General features: G+C 40.2%; 1 protein-coding gene across 1 annotated transcript; it reads right to left on the bottom strand.

Moving 5' to 3' along the window:
- Nucleotides 1-33: 33 nt before the first annotated feature.
- Nucleotides 34-18,488, bottom strand: zgc:114200 (Gamma-secretase subunit Aph-1b-like). The gene is made up of 7 exons (XM_056233242.1): nt 18,194-18,488; nt 17,734-17,907; nt 17,185-17,258; nt 16,964-17,086; nt 15,520-15,647; nt 13,930-14,053; nt 34-556 (listed from the first exon to the last, which is right to left on the bottom strand). The coding sequence occupies exons 1-7, from the start codon at nt 18,304-18,306 to the stop codon at nt 525-527; spliced, it is 768 nt and encodes a 255-aa protein (XP_056089217.1). The 5' UTR covers nt 18,307-18,488; the 3' UTR covers nt 34-524.
- Between the last annotated feature and the right edge of the window lie 4,512 nt (nt 18,489-23,000).

Here is a 23,000-nt window from a genome sequence, read left to right as displayed (position 1 = left end):
ATCGATCCGGCCAAAAACTGCATAATTACACAGAGACATTTGTTCAGTTTGAGAACGGCGTAAAAGTTAAATGTTCTCGTTGTGCATTCATCTGTCACGAAGAACGTGTTCCAGAATGTACAGTACAAATATGAAAGGCCTTCAATGCCAATAAATGGAAATGATCTTGACTAATACTAATAATGATGATGATGATGATGACATGAGTGAAAGAGGAGCTGTTTCGAACACTTCCTCGGTCTAACAGTGGCTCTACAATAAGGCTTCATTCAAAATGTAAAGGACATCAATTAAGAAAACTCAAAACCACAAACATTCACAAGAAGAGCCAGAGAATGTTGCTTTTAAAACAAAATAATATTAAAGATCAGTCTGATTGATTTGCATGGAGATCAAGCTATATACAGTGTTTGCGTGAGAGTGTCCCGTCTGAGTGTGTCCGATGTGTGTCTGGGTCTCCTCAGGGTTCGGATCCGCCGATGTGCTCTTCACACACACTCCTGTCGTTCAGCCGAGCCTGGATCTCACTGTGTAGATTCGCCTTCAGCTTTCCTGCCTGCGCACACACACACACACACACACACACACACTATTAGACAAACGGGACGTATCAAGGGCTTGGGATGGTGTGAGCACTGGTCATGATTATATTGGCTTTTGGCTTGCTTAGTTGTGGACACTTAATATTCAGCAATATTATTGCTCTGCCTGCATTGACACCATTATATGAGAACTGAACTGAGCTGGACGATGACATCACTGTTTTATAACTAAATGAATCACTTTTTTACTACAGAAATTAACCATCACTGAACTCACCTAAGCTGGACTATGACGGTATTTTCCTCTAGATCTGCTGTACAGCCGAAACACACTGTTGCATTATTTTCCTGTGATCTCTGTAAAACTGCTTTGAAACACTCTGTATAATAAAAGCGCAGTATAAATAAAGCTGACTTGACTTGATCAGTGGGAGGATTTGCTGCTGCAACTGCTCTTAAAGGGGTCATATAATGGTGCATGCACTTTTACAAGTTGATTGTACTGAAATGTGTGTTGGCAGTGCCTGTACACAACCATCATACAATGATAAAAATCCATCCAGTGTTTTTGTTTTAATCTCCTTATATGTTTTCCCCTGCCTCAAATCGAGCCGTTCGAGCCTGTGACGTCACACGGTCGGAAGCCCCTCCCACGATTGTTGATTGACAGCAGCGTTTCAACAGACCCGCCCTCGCTCGTGAGAGCTGTCAATCATAGTCTGCGCGGACCGGCGCGGTCATTGTTGATATGCTGGAGCACTGTCTATGAGCAGAATGGCGTCTAAGCGATTGTGGTGTTCTGTTCTTGGGTGTAATAACGAACACAGTCATTTTATTGTTCCTAAATCCGAACCGCTGAAGACGCAGTGGCTGAGTTTGTTTTCGAAGGGAATATTCCCCACGAGCAACGTCAATGCTCTCATGTTTGCGCGAATCATTTCTCACCAGACTGCTTTATAAACGAGGGTCAGTATAAAGCTGGATTTGCTAAGAAGCTGCTCACGAAAAAAGGATCGGTACCAGATATTCGGGTTCCTGCTGAACCTCTAGAACAACTGAAGTGAGTGTAACGTTTTATTAAACTTTATATTAATATTTATATTAATCTTTGCAAATCGCTTGCACGCTTCACAATGAATGCGTCTAAGGTTTACACTTAGAAAACATGCCGTAATGTACCCTATGTATGATGTTAGTTTATACTGAACAACGCGTTATGGTTATTGTGTTACAAACGGTGTACGCAGAACAGAGAGGCGGAGTCAGCAAAGCTCATTATTATTTAAAGTCATATGCACCGAAACGGCGTGCTGAAAACAGAGCTGTTTTTGACCAGGTAAAATAAGTGTTTTCTTACAATACTAATGAGAATTTTTAATTAAAGTATATTACAAACTTTTAATTTAGACCCTAAAGAATCATATTAGCTTGTACAAAAATGGCATTATATGACCCCTTTAAGGTCCTTGCGAAAATTTCTGACTCAGAGTGCATGTAAAAAAAATAAAAAAAATAAAAATAAAAAAATACGACCTCAAGTTGTGTCAATCACGTTTGACACTGCCTCCGAAACTTTCATCCATCATGAAAAAATTCGGATCGGGTTCGATTTTCTGTGTTTTCCGCATCCGTAGCAAGCAGTTTGAGAGGTGTTTTGACAATTTAGAGCCACCGAATCACGAATACGGAAAAACGCATATGAAAATTTTGGACAAGTGTGCAAGGACTTTTAGGCCCAGTCCCAATTCTCACTTGAGCCCTAAGGCCTTCCTGGAAGTGGACACTTGTTGAAAGTGCACTTAGCGGAGTAAGTGCGCAAGGGCCCGAAGCTGTGAAGAGCAGAATTGGGACAGTTTTGCACACGTCACTTCTGTTGTGATCAGGAGAGCAAACACCATTCATTTGGCTAATGTGTGTGCTGCTTATAATAGCTGTAACATGACACAATCCTTTGAATGAAAAAAATAATATCTTTTTTTACTCTTAGCTACCAACCTTTCTGTTAATGTTATTAATATTAAAAAGTTTTTGGCTAAGATAAATTGTGATTGGGGTTTACCTGAGCTTATACTGCCTTACCGTATTCACAGCGATTCGAAATGCAATTTTAATTATGTTATTATGGAAATTGATATATGAAATTCTTCCCATCCCATACATGAAAAAATACATGACGTGTTGGTGATATATTATATATAGGCTAAGGCTATATATTAAAAGTCTATATGAATAGGCTATATGAAATAAAATGACACAACCCTGTCTCTTTTTGTTAAATTTCAGTTTTATTGATCAATAATAGCCATTATTAAATTATAAGTAGCCTAAAAAGTATAAGAAGCTATATAAGTCAAGAAATAAAGCAAGTTAAAAGATTCAGTCAAACATAAGTCAACAGGCTAACGTTACAACGTTACAGTTAAATAGCATAAATATATAAAGTTATGAAACTTCACTTTGCCCTCAGCCAAAACGATTTGCCAGGGAACAAATCATAGATTAATGAGACCAAAGATCGCCTGTTAGATATACACAAGCCGATTTATAGCTCATGTTTAACCACTAGACACAGAGCCCGTGGGAAACGTCAGAATGACTAGCCGAGGTAAGGCTGTTCCAGGCGGGGTATATGAGCGCTGTGCGCCCGCTGATCCCTGGAACTCCGAAAAAGTCCGATCAAAATTTTAAATAGGCGCTATCTTTGTAAACAAACCACAGATTTGAGCTTTAAACAACTATATTCTCGACTGAAAAACTCTTAAAACTACATTTCGTGACACGATAACACTAATATTTTTAAATTTCACGGCCTTGAAAAACACTTCACCATACCGGCTTCCTTTATCTTCTGAGTTTCCGCTCCCGAACAGCACCATAGCAACCATTCTCCCCCATTGGTTAGCTGTTCGAAACGTCACAACACTACAAGGATTCTGGGTAATATCCCACAGCAAAGTGAGGTCTGATGCGCACTTGCGAAAGGGGTGCATTAAGTGCCCTTATGATCACCCCTGGAGAACACTATTAGAGGATCGGGACACCCTACGGTCTTGCACCCCTTAGCGAGAACGCGCATTGAGGGGCACAAGGGCGCAAGTGCGGGTATTGGGACAGGGCCTTAGTCTTTAGAAAAAGGTCAGGGGTCAGACTCACCAAACATGCCCATCGGGAAGCACTTTCACTAGCTTCATCAGTCATATAGAGCAGTGTCTCCCAAACCTGAGGCCTGTTGCATGAAGCTAGCTGAACAAACTATGGGTTTTAGAGTAGGTTTAAAGCTGACTAAACCTTACCAATATTCACCCTGGTTTAGATCAGGTTCAGTGGGCGGTAACTCCGCCAAGGACGGTCCCAAGCCCGGCTGCAAAAGGAGGAGGGTTGGGCGTGGGGCTAGCTACCCCACCCTATAAAAAAAAACGCTAGCTACAGAAACGCCAACAGGAGATCAGGACATTTCAGCCCTGGGAGGAGATGGGACTTCGTCAAGAAGAAGTATGACGCCATGTAGTGAAAGCCGGAAGTCTCTGGAAGCTGCACGGCCGACAACCCTTCTTAATACCAGGACAACAAACATAGGAACATGGAACGTACGAACTATGTATGAGATAGGGAAGACTTTTGAGGTAGCAGCAGAAATGAAGAACTTCAAGCTCACCCTGCTTGGAGTCAGCGAGACTAGATGGACACAGTCAGGACAGAGGCGACTATCGTCAGGAGAGATGATGCTGTACTCCGGACATGAAGAGGAAAATGCCCCCCACACCCAAGGAGTAGCACTGATGCTGTCAAAGGAAGCACAGAGAGCACTGATAGGATGGGAAGCCCATGGATCAAGAATTATCACAGCATCCTTCCGAACCAAGAAAAAGAAGATAAAGATGAACGTAATACAATGCTACGCTCCCACAAATGACAGCGATGAAGATGCAAAGGACCAGTTCTATAATAGACTACAGTCTATAGTGGAGAAGTACCCAGAGAGAGACGTCACAATACTGATGGGGGACCTAAACGCCAAGATTGGGAGGGACAACACGGGGTATGAAGGCATCATGGGGTGCCATGGACTTGGGGACATGAACGAAAACGGTGAGAGATTAGCAGACCTGTGTGCATTAAACAACTTAGTCATTGGTGGCAGCGTATTCCCCCACAAGAACATTCACAAAGCCACCTGGATGTCGCCGGACCACAAAACGGAGAATCAGATTGACCACATCTGCATAAACAAGAAGTTTAGAAGGTCCTTGCAGGATGTGCGAGTGAAGAGGGGAGCAGACGTGGCTTCGGACCACCACTTGGTGGTGGCCAGGCTGAAGCTAAAGTTAAAGAAAAACTGGATGGCGGCGAAATCATCAAGACAAAAGTTCAACACAGCTCTCCTGAGAGATGCAAGTAAGCAATACGAGTTTAAAGTGACCCTCAGCAACAAATTCCAAGCTCTGCAAGACATGTTGGAAGAAGATGACAGTAGTCTTGAAAAGAGGTGGGACACGTTAAAAGAAGCAGTGATAGGGACATGCCAGGAAGTGCTTGGCACAAAGAAACACCAGCATAAAGAGTGGATCTCTGCAGACAGTCTGAAAAAGATCAAGGAGAGGAAGGAAAAGAAGATGGCTGTAAACAACAGTCGCACGCGAGCAGAGAAGGCCAAGGCACAAGCAGAGTATACAGAAGCAAACAAGCAGACGAAGAAGAGCATTAGAGCAGACAAGAGGAAGTACATTGATGACCTGGCAACATCAGCAGAGGAAGCAGCGAGAGAGAACAACATGAAAGAACTGTATGACACCACCAAGAAGTTAGCAGGGAAGTACAGCAGACCGGAAAGACCAGTGAAGGATAAGAACGGAAGGTCAATTATGGGAGATGAGCAGCAAAGGAACAGATGGGTAGAGCACTTCGAGGAACTTTTGAACAGGCCAACACCACAAAACCCACCTGACATAAAACCAGCGAACGCAGATCTGCCGATAGACTGTGAAGTACCAACTAAAGAAGAAATAAGGAGGGCCATCAAACAGCTTAGAAATGGAAAAGCAGCGGGTCCAGACAATATCCCAGCAGAGGCGCTGAAAGCAGACATAGAAACAACGGTTGAGATGCTCTACCCACTTTTTGAGAAAATTTGGGAGGAAGAACAAGTGCCTGCAGAATGGAAAGAGGGATACCTCGTAAAGCTTCCAAAGAAAGGTGACCTTAGCAACTGCACGAACTACAGAGGAATCACACTGTTATCAGTACCAGGCAAAGTCTTCAACAGAGTCCTGCTGAACAGGATGAAGGACCCCGTCGACGCTCAACTTCGTGACCAGCAGGCCGGCTTTCGCAAGGATAGATCCTGCATTGATCAGATCGCGACGCTGCGTATTATAGTTGAGCAGTCGATAGAATGGAACTCACCCCTGTGCATCAACTTTGTTGATTACGAAAAAGCCTTCGACAGTGTGGACCGCGAAATCCTCTGGAAGCTCCTCCGGCATTATGGTGTGCCTGCAAAGATCGTCAGCATCATCAGAAACTCATACGAGGGACTGACCTGCAAGGTCATCCATGGAGGACAGCTCACAGAAGCATTCCAAGTGCGGACCGGCGTCAGGCAAGGCTGTTTGCTGTCACCGTTTCTCTTCCTTCTAGCGATCGACTGGATCATGAAGACCTCAACAGCCCACAGAAAGCACGGGATCCAGTGGACGCTCTGGAATCAGCTGGATGACCTGGACTTTGCCGACGACTTGGCCCTATTGTCACACACCCAACAGCAGATGCAGGAGAAGACGAATAACGTAGCAGCTGCCTCAGTGAGAGTAGGCCTCAGCATACACAAGGGAAAGAGCAAGATCCTCAAGATAAATGCGAACAGCAACACCCCAGTTACACTTGATGGAGAAGCCCTGGAAGAGGTCGAGGCCTTTATCTACCTAGGCAGTGTCATCAACAAACAGGGGGGCACTGACGTGGATGTTAAGGCTCGTATCGGAAAGGCGCGTGCAGCATTCATACAACTCCGGAACATCTGGAGCTCCAAGGAACTGTCCGTCAAGACCAAAATAAAACTTTTTAATTCAAATGTCAAGGCAGTTCTCCTCTATGGAGCAGAAACATGGAGGACCATGGTAACCATCACCAAGAAAGTACAGGTGTTCATCAATAGCTGCCTGCGAAAGATACTCCGCATCCACTGGCCAGTGACCATCAGCAATAGCGAACTCTGGCAAAAAACAAACCAGCTACCCGCAGAAGAGGAAATCAAGAAGCGACGTTGGGGATGGATTGGACACACCTTACGTAAGCCAGCGACAAACACCACCAGACAAGCCTTAAAATGGAATCCGCAAGGAAAGCGAAACAGAGGTCGACCGAGAAATACCTGGCGCCGAGACTTGGAGGCAGACACAAAGAGCATGGGAAAGACCTGGAGTCAGCTGGAAAAAATGGCCCAGGACAGAGATGCCTGGAGATCCCTTGTTGGCGGCCTATGCCCCAGGAGGGGTAGTAGGCGAAAGTAAGTAAGTAAGTCAGTGGGCGGTATAAACGTTCTCTGTCAACTCAGGGTTTGTGAATAACTCTGAAGCACGTGCACCTGAAAGCAGCCAACAGCCAATCACACGGGAGAGCATCAGGGAGAGCATCAGTTTGATTCACTTTTTGTGTGTGTTTGTGTTTGTGTGTGTGTACACACACATATACATACAAACACACACATTATACATTTACAAACTTTTCTGTCAGATGCGATTAATCGATTTGACAGCATAATTTTAAAAGGCAGGAATAAGCACTGCGGCGAGTGTGAGAAGCAACTGCAGAAAATATCTGACTATATCAATGCAAGTGAATCAGCTGAATTTGAACAATTTTTATAGGTTCACAAAGAGCTCAAAAGAAACCATGCAAGCTTAATCAGTTTAAACGCTCTCTGTATATACACATTGAAGCTTGTATTTATACATATTTATTGGCGTTAATTTAAATGCAGCTTAATATTAAAGCCATAGTTCAAGTTCACCCAAAATTAGCCCATGATTTACTCACCCTCAAGTCATCCTGGGTGTATATGACTTTCTTCTTTCAGACAAATATAATCGGAGTTATTTAAAAAAAAAAACATCCTGGCTCTTCCCAGCTTTATAATGAGAGTGAATGGAGGATGAGAATTTGAAGCCCAAACAAACGCATCCATCCATCATAAAAGACACGGCTCTGCGGGGGTAAATAAAGGCCTTCTGAAGCGAAGCAATGCGATTGTGTAAGAAAAATATCCAGATTTATAACTTTATCAACGGCCGTACGCATCGATTTACGGTGGAAGAGTGACCCCTGACCCGACGCAATGACGAACGCGGAAGCGCAGAGGAAAGAGCAAAACAAAACACCAGTCACGAATTAGAGTCTAAAACGAGAATTTTTAAAGAGAAATGTGGGAGGAGCTTGAGTTTGTGTCCCAGCCCTGTTTGCTTGAACCGCGAGAGGCGTCTAAACTTACGCTAGTCACACATCGCGTCAAATGTTACTCTTGTGGCGTAAGTCGACTGCCGGAAGGGACTTATTTTAGCAGATAAAGTTTTAAATATGGATATTTATCTTACATGAATATGTTGCTTCACTTCAAAAGGCCTTTATTAACCCCCAGGGGCCGTATTCACAAAGAATTTTAAGGCTAAAAGTAGCTCCTAACTGGCAAATTTAGGAGCAACTCCTAAAAATAATGGGCGTGTCACTCCTAACTTTAGGACTCCTAATTTTTTTCACTAAGAGTAATTCACGAAGCATTTTAGCCCTAAAAGTAGCACCTAAGTCTAGGACAGCTTAAAAGAAGTCGAGAGGACTCCTAACTCACTAAGACCTATTCACAAAGGATTGTAGCGCATACCACCGCCTCTCGCAGTCGTCCGGGGTCCGCGACACAAGCGGGAATGCTGCATTGATCTGCAAACAAATCCTCTCCCATTCTCACGCTTAGTTTTGCTTAATATCCCAGTGCCGAATTTCACTTTTATTATGTTTTTGGGCCAGCAGCAGTAACTGATCCTGGGTCCAGTTGGGCTTTCTTTTCCGTTTTGGCGAGTTCATAATCCACCGTCATTCAACTATTATGGTGTGTTCACACCGAACGCGAATTTAATTATTTGCGCGAGTAGATTACATACAAAGTCAATGCAAAGACGCGAATAGGCGCATCATTCGCGCCGGGCGTTGCAAATGACGCGAATTGGGCGACGCGTTTGCCGCGAATGTCTTCCGCGCAAGTTGAAAATTTGAACTCGAGCGAATGTTCAAGCGATAGACGCGTATTTGACGCTTTATTCGCGTTCGGTGTGAACACACCATTACATTACTTCAATAGGAGCAACCTTTCCTTGCTTTAAGTAGTCTATTTAGGCTAATAGGATGTCAATTAACCAAGCAAGTGTTAATGCAAGTGTCGTTTTTTCATTATTAGGCAAGTGGCGGTTTTCATTGGGGTATTAGGCTACCTTGATTTAATTTAATTTAATTCACGACTTCTCTCTCTCTCTGCCTTGTTAGAATTACACTTCACTGGGGCCTGCACAAACATTTCGATGACATTACTATTATTATTTTGTGTAGGACACAGACATATTTAGATGTCCTAAATCCATGATTTGTTGCGTCTGTTATGTTCCGCATGATGGCCCTGTCATCTAACAACCAATCACCGTGATCATTGCGAGGAGGCTCGTGCATGAGAAGTGACGTCATCCATAGCAACGAAGACTCACTCTTAGTTTAGGAGTTGTCATTTTTCCTTACTAAGAGTAGGTCTGAAAGGCGTTGTGAATAACTTTTAAGAGAAAACTCCTAGCTAAAATATTTTAGTAAGATTTAGGAGTACTCCTAGTGGTAAGATAAAATTCTTTGTGAATACGGCCCCTGGAGCACTTTTATCATGGACAGATACACTTTTATCATGGACAGATGCACTTTTATCATGGACAGATGCACTTTTATCAAGAATAGATGCACTTTTATCATGGACAGATGCACTTTTATCAAGAACAGATGCACTTTTATCAAGAATAGATGCACTTTTATCATGGACAGATGCACTTTTATCAAGAATAGATGCACTTTTATCAAGAATAGATGCACTTTTATCAAGAATAGATGCACTTTTATCAAGAATAGATGCACTTTTATCAAGAATAGATGCACTTTTATCAAGAATAGATGCACTTTTATCAAGAATAGATGCACTTTTATCATGGAGAGATGCACTTTTATCATGGAGAGATGCACTTTTATCATGGATAGATGCACTTTTTCAAGAATAGATGCACTTTTATCATGGATAGATGCACTTTTATCATGGACAGATGCACTTTTTCAAGAATAGATGCACTTTTATCATGGACAGACGCACTTTTATCATGGACAGATGCACTTTTATCATGGATAGATGCACTTTTATCATGGACAGATGCACTTTTTCAAGAATAGATGCACTTTTATCATGGACGGACGCACTTTTATCATGGACAGATGCACTTTTATCATGGACAGATGCACTTTTATCAAGAATAGATGCACTTTTATCATGGACAGATGCACTTTTATCAAGAATAGATGCACTTTTATCAAGAATAGATGCACTTTTATCATGGACAGACGCACTTTTATCATGGACAGATGCACTTTTATCATGGACAGATGCACTTTTATCAAGAATAGATGCACTTTTATCATGGACAGATGCACTTTTATCAAGAATAGATGCACTTTTATCATGGACAGATGCACTTTTATCAAGAATAGATGCACTTTTATCATGGACAGACGCACTTTTATCATGGACAGATGCACTTTTATCAAGAATAGATGCACTTTTATCATGGACAGATGCACTTTTATCAAGAATAGATGCACTTTTATCATGGACAGATGCACTTTTATCAAGAATAGATGCACTTTTATTATGGACAGATGCACTTTTATCAAGAATAGATGCACTTTTATCAAGAATAGATGCACTTTTATCATGGACAGATGCACTTTTATCAAGAATAGATGCACTTTTATCAAGAATAGATGCACTTTTATCATGGATAGATGCACTTTTATCATGGACAGATGCACTTTTATCAAGAATAGATGCACTTTTATAATGGACAGATGCACTTTTATCATGGACAGATGCACTTATCAAGAATAGATGCACTTTTATCAAGAATAGATGCACTTTTATCATGGATAGATGCACTTTTATCATGGACAGATGCACTTTTATCATGGACAGATGCACTTTTATCATGAATAGAAGCACTTTTATCATGGATAGATGCACTTTAATCATGGATAGATGCACTTTTATCAAGAATAGATGCACTTTTATCATGGACCGATGCACTTTTATCAAGAATAGATGCACTTTTATCATGGACAGATGCACTTTTATCATGGAGAGATGCACTTTTATCATGGACAGATGCACTTTTATCAAGAATAGATGCACTTTTATCATGGATAGATGCACTTTTATCATGGATAGATGCACTTTTATCATGGATAGATGCACTTTTATCAAGAATAGATGCACTTTTATCATGGACAGATGCGCTTTTATCATGGATAGATGCACTTTTATCATGGATAGATGCACTTTTATCATGGATAGATGCACTTTTATCATGGATAGATGCACTTTTATCATGGATAGATGCACTTTTATCATGGATAGATGCACTTTTATCATGGACAGATGCACTTTTATCAAGAATAGATGCACTTTTATCATGGACAGATGCACTTTTATCATGGATAGATGCACTTTTATCATGGACAGATGCACTTTTATCATGGATAGATGCACTTTTATCATGGACAGATGCACTTTTATCAAGAATAGATGCACTTTTATCATGGACCGATGCACTTTTATCAAGAATAGATGCACTTTTATCATGGACCGATGCACTTTTATCAAGAATAGATGCACTTTTATCATGGAGAGATGCACTTTTATCATGGACCGATGCACTTTTATCAAGAATAGATGCACTTTTATCATGGATAGATGCACTTTTTCAAGAATAGATGCACTTTTATCATGGACAGACGCACTTTTATCATGGACAGATGCACTTTTATCATGGACAGATGCACTTTTATCAAGAATAGATGCACTTTTATCATGAAGAGATGCACTTTTATCATGGATAGATGCACTTTTATCATGAATAGATGCACTTTTATCATGGATAGATGCACTTTTATCATGAATAGATGCACTTTTATCAAGAATAGATGCACTTTTATCATGAATAGATGCACTTTTATCATGAATAGATGCACTTTTATCATGGACAGATGCACTTTCATCAAGAATAGATGCACTTTTATCATGGACAGATGCACTTTTATCATGATTAGATGCACTTTTATAATGGACAGATGCACTTTTATCATGGACAGATGCACTTTTATCAAGAATAGATGCACTTTTATCATGGACAGATGCACTTTTATCATGATTAGATGCACTTTTATAATGGACAGATGCACTTTTATCATGATTAGATGCACTTTTATCATGGCAAATGCACTTTTATCATGGACAGATGCCCTTTTATCATGGACAGATGCACTTTTATCAAGAATAGATGCACTTTTATCATGGACAGATGCACTTTTATCATGATTAGATGCATTTTTACCATGGACAGATGCACTTTTACCATGGACAGATGCACTTTTATCAAGAATACATGCACTTTTATCATGGACAGATGCACTTTTACCATGGACAGATGCACTTTTATCATGGACAGATGCACTTTATCATGGACAGATGCACTTTTATCATGGACAGATGCACTTTTATCATGATAGATGCACTTTTATCATGGACAGATGCACTTTTATCATGGACCGATGCACTTTTACCATGGACAGATGCACTTTTACCATGGACAGATGCACTTTTATCATGGACAGATGCACTTTTATCATGATAGATGCACTTTTATCATGATAGATGCACTTTTATCAAGAATAGATGCACTTTTATCACGGACAGATGCACTTTTATCATGGACAGATGCACTTTTATCAAGAATAGATGCACTTTTATCATGGACAGATGCACTTTTATCATGACAGATGCACTTTTATCATGGACAGATGCACTTTTATCATGGACAGATGCACTTTTATCAAGAATAGATGCACTTTTATCATGAATAGATGCACTTTTATGATGGACAGATGCACTTTATCATGGACAGATGCACTTTTATCATGGATAGATGCACTTATCATGGGTAGATGCACTTTTATGATGGACAGATGCACTTTTATCATGATGGACAGATGCACTTTTATCATGGATAGATGCACTTTTATCATGGACAGATGCACTTTTATGATGGACAGATGCACTTTTATCATGGACAGATGCACTTTTATCATGGGTAGATGCACTTTTATCATGGACAGATGCACTTTTATCATAGACAGATGCACTTTTATCATGGATAGATGCACTTTATCATGGACAGATGCACTTTATCATGGACAGATGCACTTTTATCATGGACAGATGCACTTTTATCATGGATAGATGCACTTTATCATGGACAGATGCACTTTTATCATGGATAGATGCACTTTATCATGGACAGATGCACTTTTTTCATAGATAGATGCACTTTTATTATGGACAGATGCACTTTTATCATGGACAGATGCACTTTTATCATGAACAGATGCACTTTTATCATGGGTAGATGCACTTTTATCATGGACAGATGCACTTTTATCATGGACAAATGCACTTTTATCATGGACAGATGCACTTTTATCAAGAATAGATGCACTTTTATCATGGATAGATGCACTTTTATCATGGACAGATGCACTTTTATCAAGAATAGATGCACTATAATCATGGACAGATGCACTTTTATCATGGACAGATGCACTTTTATCATGGACAGATGCACTTTTATCATGGACAGATGCACTTTTATCATGGACAGATGCACTTTTATCATGGGTAGATGCACTTTTATCATGGGTAGATGCACTTTTATCATGGGTAGATGCACTTTTATCATGGATAGATGCACTTTTATCATGGATAGATGCACTTTTATCATGAACAGATGCACTTTATCATGGATAGATGCACTTTTATCATGGATAGATGCACTTTTACGGACTTCAAAACAGAAACAGCCATTCATTGCCATTATAAATCTGGGAAGAGCCAGGACATTTTTTTTATATAAGTATAATTGGAGGATTGAGGAACACTGATACAGAGGTCACACTTCAGAACGACACCATAAACCCTCAAGAACCAGTCAAATCCAGCAAGTGAGGCACACAAGGAGCATGATGTAGCATGTATAAGGTCACGTCTTACGTGTGCAGAGTGCGTTAAGGTTGTGTAGAGATCCTCCAGATGAGAAGAAGGCCCAGATGGCCATCAGGAGCGTGATGCCGTACACTGGAGGAAGACTGCCTTCATACAGCGGGTTCAACAGAGACTGAGAGAGAGAGAGAGACAGAGGACATCAGAGAACAAATCTGATCAGGACAGGAGGAGCTGGAGCAAATATTCTCAATGATATAAATCCATAACCTGACTTGTGATGCAGCCTGAATCATAAGCACACCATGTTGTTTACTTTGGCCAGAGATGAACTGGTCTTGGTTTCTCCCAAGGTTTTTTCCTCCATTTCAGTCACTAATGGAGTTTGGGATCTTGCCACTGTCGTCTCTGGCTAATATTCAACAGTATTATTGATCTGACTGTTGGACGAGAACTGAACTGAGCTGTTTTCTGCAGAGCTGCTTTAGATTAAATTAACTCTTTTCATAATTGATGATCTTTACAAATATACTGAATCAACACTGAACTGAACAACACTGAACTGAACAATGACACTATTTCTTATTATAACTGTTTTACAGCTGAACTGAGCTTTGTTTGCATCATTGATCATTATTTTCCTGTTATCACTGTAAAGGAGCTTTGAATCGATCTGTATTGTAAAAAGCGCTATACAAATAAAGGTGGCTTGACATTCATTATTTGAGATGCATGTTATTATAAGGCATAAACAGGGTCAAAGTCTGCCAAGCTATAAAAAAAAAAACAATCTGAGCAATTACACTTTCTGGGGAAAGTTTGTTTAGCGAGGCCCGCGGATAATCCCAGCTGTGCATATGAGCAAAGCCCACGATCCCGCTCCTGTGACATCATGAGGGTTTCAGGTAAAGTGATCCTCCAGAGAAACATTAGACATCTGAGCAAAGCATTATCATGAATCAGCATGTGTGCAGATCAAATGTCTGGTGTGACTTTATAGCATCACACTTTATATACCGCACATCAACCTATGAAGTCGAAGTCTCTTCTGCTCACCAAGGCTGCATTTATTTGATTAAAAATACATTAAAAACAGTGAAATATTATGACAATTTAAAATACCTGTTTTCAATGTGAATATATAGTCAAATGTAATTTATTCCTGTGATCAAAGCTGAGTTTTCAGCATCATTACTCCAGTCTTCAGTGTCACATGATCCTTCAGAAATCACTCTGATGATAATCAGAAATGTTTCATCATATTAGTGTTGAAAACAGTCGTGCTGATTCATATTTTTGTGGAAACCGTGATTTCCACAAAATCACGGTTTTTATTTTATTAAACATTTTATTTTTCAGGTTTCTTTGATGAATTGAGAGTTAAAAAAGAACAGCATTTATTTGAAATAGAAAGCTTTTGTAACATTATAAATGTCTTTACTGTCACTTTTAGGATTTATATCAATTAACCTAATATAGAAAACTATTGCTAAAAGAATATGGAACTTGTGGCCTGGCATTGAAAGGCTTTGACCTCACATCAGAGACCGGGTCACAAGTTCAGAACAGTGTGTGTGTGTGTGTGTGTGTGTGTGTGTGTGTGTGTGTGTGTGTGTGTGTGTGTGTGTGTGTGAAGCTCACCAGGCCAGCGACGAGCAGGTGTAGAGCGACGACAGCAGCGATGACCCACCAGCGGCTCTTCTCACAGCCCTCGAAGAACACAACACCCCAAAAAGTGTGCAGCAGCGTCAGCGCCAGGGTCATCAGCGCTACACACACACACACACACACACACACACGCACGCCTTAAAGCAGGGCTTCACAACACCAGGTCACAATAATAATCGCTTTTATTTCCGTATAGTTATTTTAGCACATCACCTTAATGTACATGAAAATGAGACATGCTGCATTCATTGGCAACTAGCAGAAATAAAATAAGTGTTTGTCATTTCAAGGAATGTTTTTTGATGGTTTTCATTTTAGTTAACTATAATAACCTTGGGTGAAGCAAGGATGTTTCTGTACATGATGGTGTAATCTTAAACCAGTTTCAAATCTGAGGTGTTTCTGTTGTTGGAGTTTGAAAAGAGAGCCATCAACACATCAGAGCTGGTTTCATGGCTTCACTAAAAACTTGTGTCAATAAACACGGCAGTATTTAATGATAATACTGAAACAATCAAGAAAAATGATATGGATGTACTTTTGATAATATAATATACACTGCCAAAAAAAACGCCGTTTGGATTAAAATATGCAAATGCTAAGGAGTCTACTACGACTGGATCATTATTGCAGTGATTATTATATTTCTAGCATGTTATATGTTTGGCAACAGTTCTTCTAACACTAACTGATGGAGTGTGTAGCTTTTCATTTCTTCAACAACCATGTAGGAACACACATCATGGCCAAATATAAGTGTTGTGATGTTATTTAAGAGGTGCATCAATGTTTGCTCAAGATCTGGTATAGTCCATGCAAGAGTCCAGCTCTCTGTAAAGCCTCCTCCAGCACATCCCAAACACTTCCAGTGGATTTAAGCTCTGGACTCATGTGTGCAAATGATTCTTCAAGCTCTTCTCAACCATTCTCTCACAGTCTGAGCCTGATGAATCTTGACATTGTCATCCTGTAGTATGGCCATGACGTGTGTTCCTACATGGATGTTTAACCTGACAACATGACCTTTACTCTGTGACACATTAAAGGAAGCTGTGCTTCTATATTTCACGGCCAAATCTGGGTTACAATAGATTGATAAAATACTACAAACCTTTATAATATGCTTAAGATTAATTTTTAATAAAACTGATTCTAGACTGATTTTTTTTAAAACCCATTTCAAGGGTGTCAGAATATTTTTTTTCCAAAACAAATGTTTCAGATGTTTTCTGTGAGTGACCCATGTGACATCAAGTGTAACCTCACTTGCTCCCAGCACGATAATCATTACAGAATATACAGCTTTTGTACATTGGTTTTGTGTCATTGGTCAAGTGTAAAAACACCACACCTCGTGGTTGAAGCTGTTGATTACTCTGGCTATCTGTGCGGCCCATGAGGCTTTGCAGGAGCTCACCTGCTGTAATGAAGTAATACTGAGAGTCTCCGAAGATGCCGACCGTCCCGGGACCCAGAGAGTCGGACAGGATGTTGATCATGGAGAACGCACCACTCATGATGCCAAAGCCCAGTCCAGCCACTGCCCACAAAACACACAGAGCACCTGATGATAAACCCGCCACGGGGGCCTTCCAGTGACCGTCCACAGGCAGCAAGAGTGACAGGAACACAGTTTACCGTAAGCCATCTGCCGGACCGAGATGTCCAAACCGTCCTCATCACTAATGGCTGCCAGACCCTCGTTGGCCTTCCTGGTGGAACAACGAAAAATATACACACGCACATATATAATATACATATAAATATAATATGTATACAGTAGTCAACATTTGAAGTGGATCAAAACCAAAAGTTATACATGAATTTTGAACAATACCCGTTCTTGTCTTAGGACAACTTTGATGAGCTTTTTTGATCCACACACACACATATACTATATAAACACAAACTTTTATGTTAGATGTGATTAATCACGACTAATCAATTCTGACAGCATTAGTACTAGTAACGTGTAACTACCTCACCTAAAATAAAATGTTCCCCAGTTTTTTAAAGTACTGTGATTAATCAAGTGGGGAAGTGTATGGTGATGATATCTGTTAGTTATAATCCTTAGCCTTAAGCAGTTCTGGAATCTGAGCCGTTCATATAGAGACTACGTGAAACTATGTCATGTTTGGCACTGAGGGTTTCTTATCATTTATGGCACACCATAATGAGTCTTACCTAAGCAGTCTGTAGTAGGCAAAGCGAAACACTTCCTGGAGCAAGACCGAGAAGAAAACCCCAAAAATCAGCAGTGCCCTGTGCAGGGTGGGGTCCTGCGCCCCGTTACTGGCCTTCACAGCGATGAACCACACCAGAGAGGACAGCAGCAGAGACAGCAGCCAGAAGAACGCCCTGAAACACACATACACACACACACACATGATCCAGCTCTCCACTGCTGCCTCCTCACAAACATGCAGATCTTCACTCATGTCATGGACTTATTTTAACATATGAATGTTCATAAACTGCTGACTTGTTGAACATTATAATGTTTAATGAAAAATATCTTATCAAAAGCAACTGTGTGTCCTCCATGTCACTGAATAATACATGCATGAATAAAACACGCTTTTGTTAAACGCATTAAAGTGTTTGACTGTGGATGGTGTGAGTTTGGTGTGATCACGTGACTCACCCTGCGATCAGAATGATGATTCTCAGCGGATCTTTGACGATAGTGAACACAAACAGGGAGAAAGCTGGACCAAACGCTATGAACGCACAGCCAAAAAACACTGCCAGAGTCATTCTGGACGAGCACCTTCCCCTTCACACAGTCAACAGTCGAACACAAACACACCAAACACGAACAATGCCTAGAGACAGATTCACTTAATTCTCCATCAATCAGAGATCGTTTTAAGAGCGTTACAATACAATACTGATCCCAGAATTCCCCTACACAGACACATTCAGAATCGGTCCATCAAAACTAATAAATCCGAGAACAGTGGAGCGGTTTAGATCGTTCTTCAGTCAGCGCTTTGTTCGGTAACATTTTTAAACTTAATCTTCAGTTTCTCTTTCCCGAATAAAAAACACACACGCGACACTTCCGAGGGGTTTTGTTTCGTTTAAATGACTGGCTTGCGCTTCCGGGTTCACGTGCCTGCGCCGCGCGCTCCCGCCGCTGAGTGCCGCTGTCGCTAGGAAACAGGCAAGGTTTTTTTTATTATTATTGCTTGAAGGAAGATACAAGACACCAAACAAAGCTAAAAACACACAAACCTTAATACAATTCCATAAAGTCCAAATAAGAAATATTAAAAAATAAAAATAAATTAAAAACATTCAATATTAGGCCTACACAAGGGGGTTATTATCAAAAAATACCTTTAAAAGATTACGTTGTTTAAGGGCTTTTTTTATATATATATGCATGAGTTTTAAAGATTTGAAGAAGATCATTACATCAATGCGGGACGACTCTTTCTCAGGAGAATCTGCATTTATGAATGAAGTAATTGGCCAACAGCACAATATTGTTAACCAAAAATTCACCATCATAATTCAAAGAAAAAGACAAATATTTTATAGTTTTGAAATCAAAGTCAGGTATATATTTCAAACTTAAAGGCAGGGTAGGCTATTTGTTTTATAAACACTTTTTGTTGTACTGGTTGAAAGTCTCTTCACATCCTGATAGCAATCAATAATAGAAGCGGTCTGAATATTAAAGCATGTACATACACTCACCTAAAGGATTGTTAGGAACACCTGTTCAATTTCTCATTAATGCAATCATCTAATCAACCAATCACATGGCAGTTGCTTCAATGCATTTAGGGGTGTGGTCCTGGTCAAGACAATCTCCTGAACTCCAAACTGAATGTCAGAATGGGAAAGAAAGGTGATTTAAGCAATTTTGAGCGTGGCATGGTTGTTGGTGCCAGACGGGCCGGTCTGAGTATTTCACAATCTGCTCAGTTACTGGGATTTTCATGCACAACCATTTCTAGGGTTTACAAAGAATGGTGTGAAAAGGGAAAAACATCCAGTATGCGGCAGTCCTGTGGGCGAAAATGCCTTGTTGATGCTAGAGGTCAGAGGAGAATGGGCCGACTGATTCAAGCTGATAGAAGAGCAACTTTGACTGAAATAACCACTCGTTCCAACCGAGGTATGCAGCAAAGCATTTGTGAAGCCACAACACGCACAACCTTGAGGCGGATGGGCTACAACAGCAGAAGACCCCACCGGGTACCACTCATCTCCACTACAAATAGGAAAAAGAGGCTACAATTTGCAAGAGCTCACCAAAATTGGACAGTTGAAGACTGGAAAAATGTTGCCTGGTCTGATGAGTCTCGATTTCTGTTGAGACATTCAGATGTTAGAGTCAGAATTTGGCGTAAACAGAATGAGAACATGGATCCATCATGCCTTGTTACCACTGTGCAGGCTGGTGGTGGTGGTGTAATGGTGTGGGGGATGTTTTCTTGGCACACTTTAGGCCCCTTAGTGCCAATTGGGCATCGTTTAAATGCCACGGCCTACCTGAGCATTGTTTCTGACCATGTCCATCCCTTTATGGCCACCATGTACCCATCCTCTGATGGCTACTTCCAGCAGGGTAATGCACCATGTCACAAAGCTCGAATCATTTCAAATTGGTTTCTTGAACATGACAATGAGTTCACTGTACTAAAATGGCCCCCACAGTCACCAGATCTCAACCCAATAGAGCATCTTTGGGATGTGGTGGAACGGGAGCTTCGTGCCCTGGATGTGCATCCCACAAATCTCCATCAACTGCAAGATGCTATCCTATCAATATGGGCCAACATTTCTAAAGAATGCTTTCAGCACCTTGTTGAATCAATGCCACGTAGAATTAAGGCAGTTCTGAAGGCGAAAGGGGGTCAAACACAGTATTAGTATGGTGTTCCTAATAATCCTTTAGGTGAGTGTATATCTTCTGTGGAAGGGTAATGTAGTCTCGGCTCTCGGTGGGACGAATTAGGAGGCGTGCATTGTGAAGGGAGCTCTGAAAAGCGGCAGTGCAGCCAAAGGATTAAAACAGATGTGCAAATGAGCGTACCGGTACGCTAAAAGCACGTTCTGGGCGCACAGAGGTGGCGGTACGCTCAAGAGCTATATCGCGATACTGAGTACCGGTGTGTACCGGCCCACTTAAAGCACTGAGTTTATGGCATTGAAATTATAAACTTGCAGTGTCATTAACACAAAATTTCATTAATATTCCAGTAAAGAGAGGAGGAAAGACAAGATTGTACCTTGGTGGAAAGAGGATCGTAATATGCGAATAAAGAGAAAAGGAAAACTTCTGAAGAGAACTCATAAGTTAACAGACCGAATTTGATCAAATATCATTTTTGAAATATTTGATATAGTTTGGATTGTATCTCCCATGATAAGCTGCCCTATTACTTCCTACAGTCGGAGTGTCCAGCACTGTGGGCGGACGTGTTGGCTTTAGGTCAAACTGACAAAATAACGAGCACAGAACATTTGAACCAAGTCATGTGACACACATACACCAAACTTTATAATCAATTATGATAATGATCACAGAATTAAATGAATTCTTTCTCATGCCTCCTACAAGAGATGTGTGTATCCTGCGGTGCACGCTGCCTGTTTAAGGGTTAATGGAAGAATGCATCATTGGATTAAATCTCATGAATAGAACTATAAAAGTTAATATTATATAGCAACAACGGTTTGATAAAATGATATGAGCAGTAAGTCATGGCAACGTATGCTTTTACACTACTTTAACTCATCAAAATAATTTAAGCAACTTTTTTTCTAAGTTATACGATATTCAACTTGATTTTTAAAGTCACTTTAATATTTATGTTGAAATGACTTACATAACCAACCAAGATGATTGTACTTAAAAATGTAAGGCAGCAACTGAAGGTAAGGTAGGTGATTTTGTGTGTGTGTGTGTAAATGGAGGATTTCTATAATAATATCCTGTCTGTCTTAATCTCAGTGTTGGGCAAATAGTGCTGACCGTTAGTCAGAGCAGAACGGGCATGTTTTAGTCTCATTTAGTCCCTTTTCTGAAAACTTGTTCATGCATTTGTTACATATCCATATCAAGTCTGGAGTTCAGGACGATTCTCTGGAGTATTGAGGTTTTTAAGGGGTTCTCTTACACCTAAATGACAAAAAATATGAAAGCAAAGGCACAACAGTGTGTTACTTATGCTCTGACTGGTGGGGTTGAGGAGACCCACTGATATGATTGTAAAGCGCTTTGGGTGTACAGTAGTACATATGAAAGCGCTATATAAATGCCTCATTCATTAAGTGTGAATCTCTTTCCTCACTAAAGCTGTGCATAAACACTTACTATGGCAAGGCACAAATACAGTCACTAATCGCTCCATAAACTGTTTTAATTCAGTCTTTTCATCTGTCACCACTGAGTCAGACTTAAGAGACTTATTAACTTTACAATAAAAACATTGGCATGCAAACAAATCGTCAAAAGGCAAAGTTCTATTTTCATTACTTTAATCATTTTAATCAAACAGCGCAAACAATTGCATAGGATACATAAATGGGTGCTGCTTCTTAAAACTGAAGGAATTATTTTAAAAGGCGTGTAAGAATAATCTGTTACATTTTCACTGAATGACCCGGAAGTTGTTTCTTAAACTATATCCCTTTTACATACCAAATATTTCCATTGATTTTTGTAGGATTTACTATATAGTGATTGGATTAGAGGAGTTTTAAACAATGAGACTTTTAAACCAAAAGTAATGTCCCACAATTAATCAAATCCATTGCATTCTTTCACATAAAGTGACATCATTCCCATCATTAGTATTACGATCATCACCGCGATTAGTGTGTGTTATTCAATGTGCTGTTACAGGACGCTTCACAGATTTGGTCAAATCGACAAAAGACAGTTTGCAAACATTTGAAGTAGTTATTATTATAGTCAAAAACATAAGCCATATCATACAGGCCCAATTTGATTTCATTATGACTAATGCTTTATTGTCACCTAATGCTTTTTCACAACATTTTAAATTGATGTAGGCCTGTACAAGCAAGGGTACATCAGCACAATTTAATTTTTGGACCCTCCCCCCCATGAGATCCACACAAATCACGTCAAAAACAGATTCTGCGTTCAGAACAGTAAATTTCACAAAAAGGCCACAAGTTTGCAGCACTGCATGAGCATTCCTTCATTTACAGGTGATTTGAGACACAATCGTTACAATCACAGGTTGTGCATTTTTGGTACAAATCAATGAAAAAGCTTAAAAAGTCGTAACCTCAAAAGTGCAAAACCGATCTTTTAAATAGTTAGTATGGTCCAAAGTCCAAAGTGGTGAATTACAGCATTTATCAGTTGAGGTCAAAAAGTTGACATTTGTAGTAAACATGATGTTTAGAATAAATCAAACCAAATTAGACAGTCGCAATGAATCTATTACAAATATTAAAAA

Source organism: Rhinichthys klamathensis, unplaced genomic scaffold, assembly GCF_029890125.1.
Source record: "Rhinichthys klamathensis goyatoka isolate OS25496 unplaced genomic scaffold, OSU_Roscu_1.1 h1tg000363l_1, whole genome shotgun sequence".
Taxonomy (NCBI): Eukaryota; Metazoa; Chordata; class Actinopteri; order Cypriniformes; family Leuciscidae; genus Rhinichthys; species Rhinichthys klamathensis.
This window is presented reverse-complemented; position numbering and strand designations above follow the sequence as displayed.

Excerpts from the sequence above, each read along its gene's own strand:
- zgc:114200 (XM_056233242.1), bottom strand. The coding sequence starts at position 18,306 with ATGACTCTGGCAGTGTTTTTTGGCTGTGCGTTCATAGCGTTTGGTCCA. Across the intron at positions 15,648-16,963 it reads GTATTACTTCATTACAGCAG|CGCTGATGACCCTGGCGCTG; the intron begins GTGAGCTCCTGC and ends GTGTGTGTGTAG. Across the intron at positions 14,054-15,519 it reads ACCTGCTCGTCGCTGGCCTG|TCTCTGTTGAACCCGCTGTA; the intron begins GTGAGCTTCACA and ends TCTCTCTCTCAG.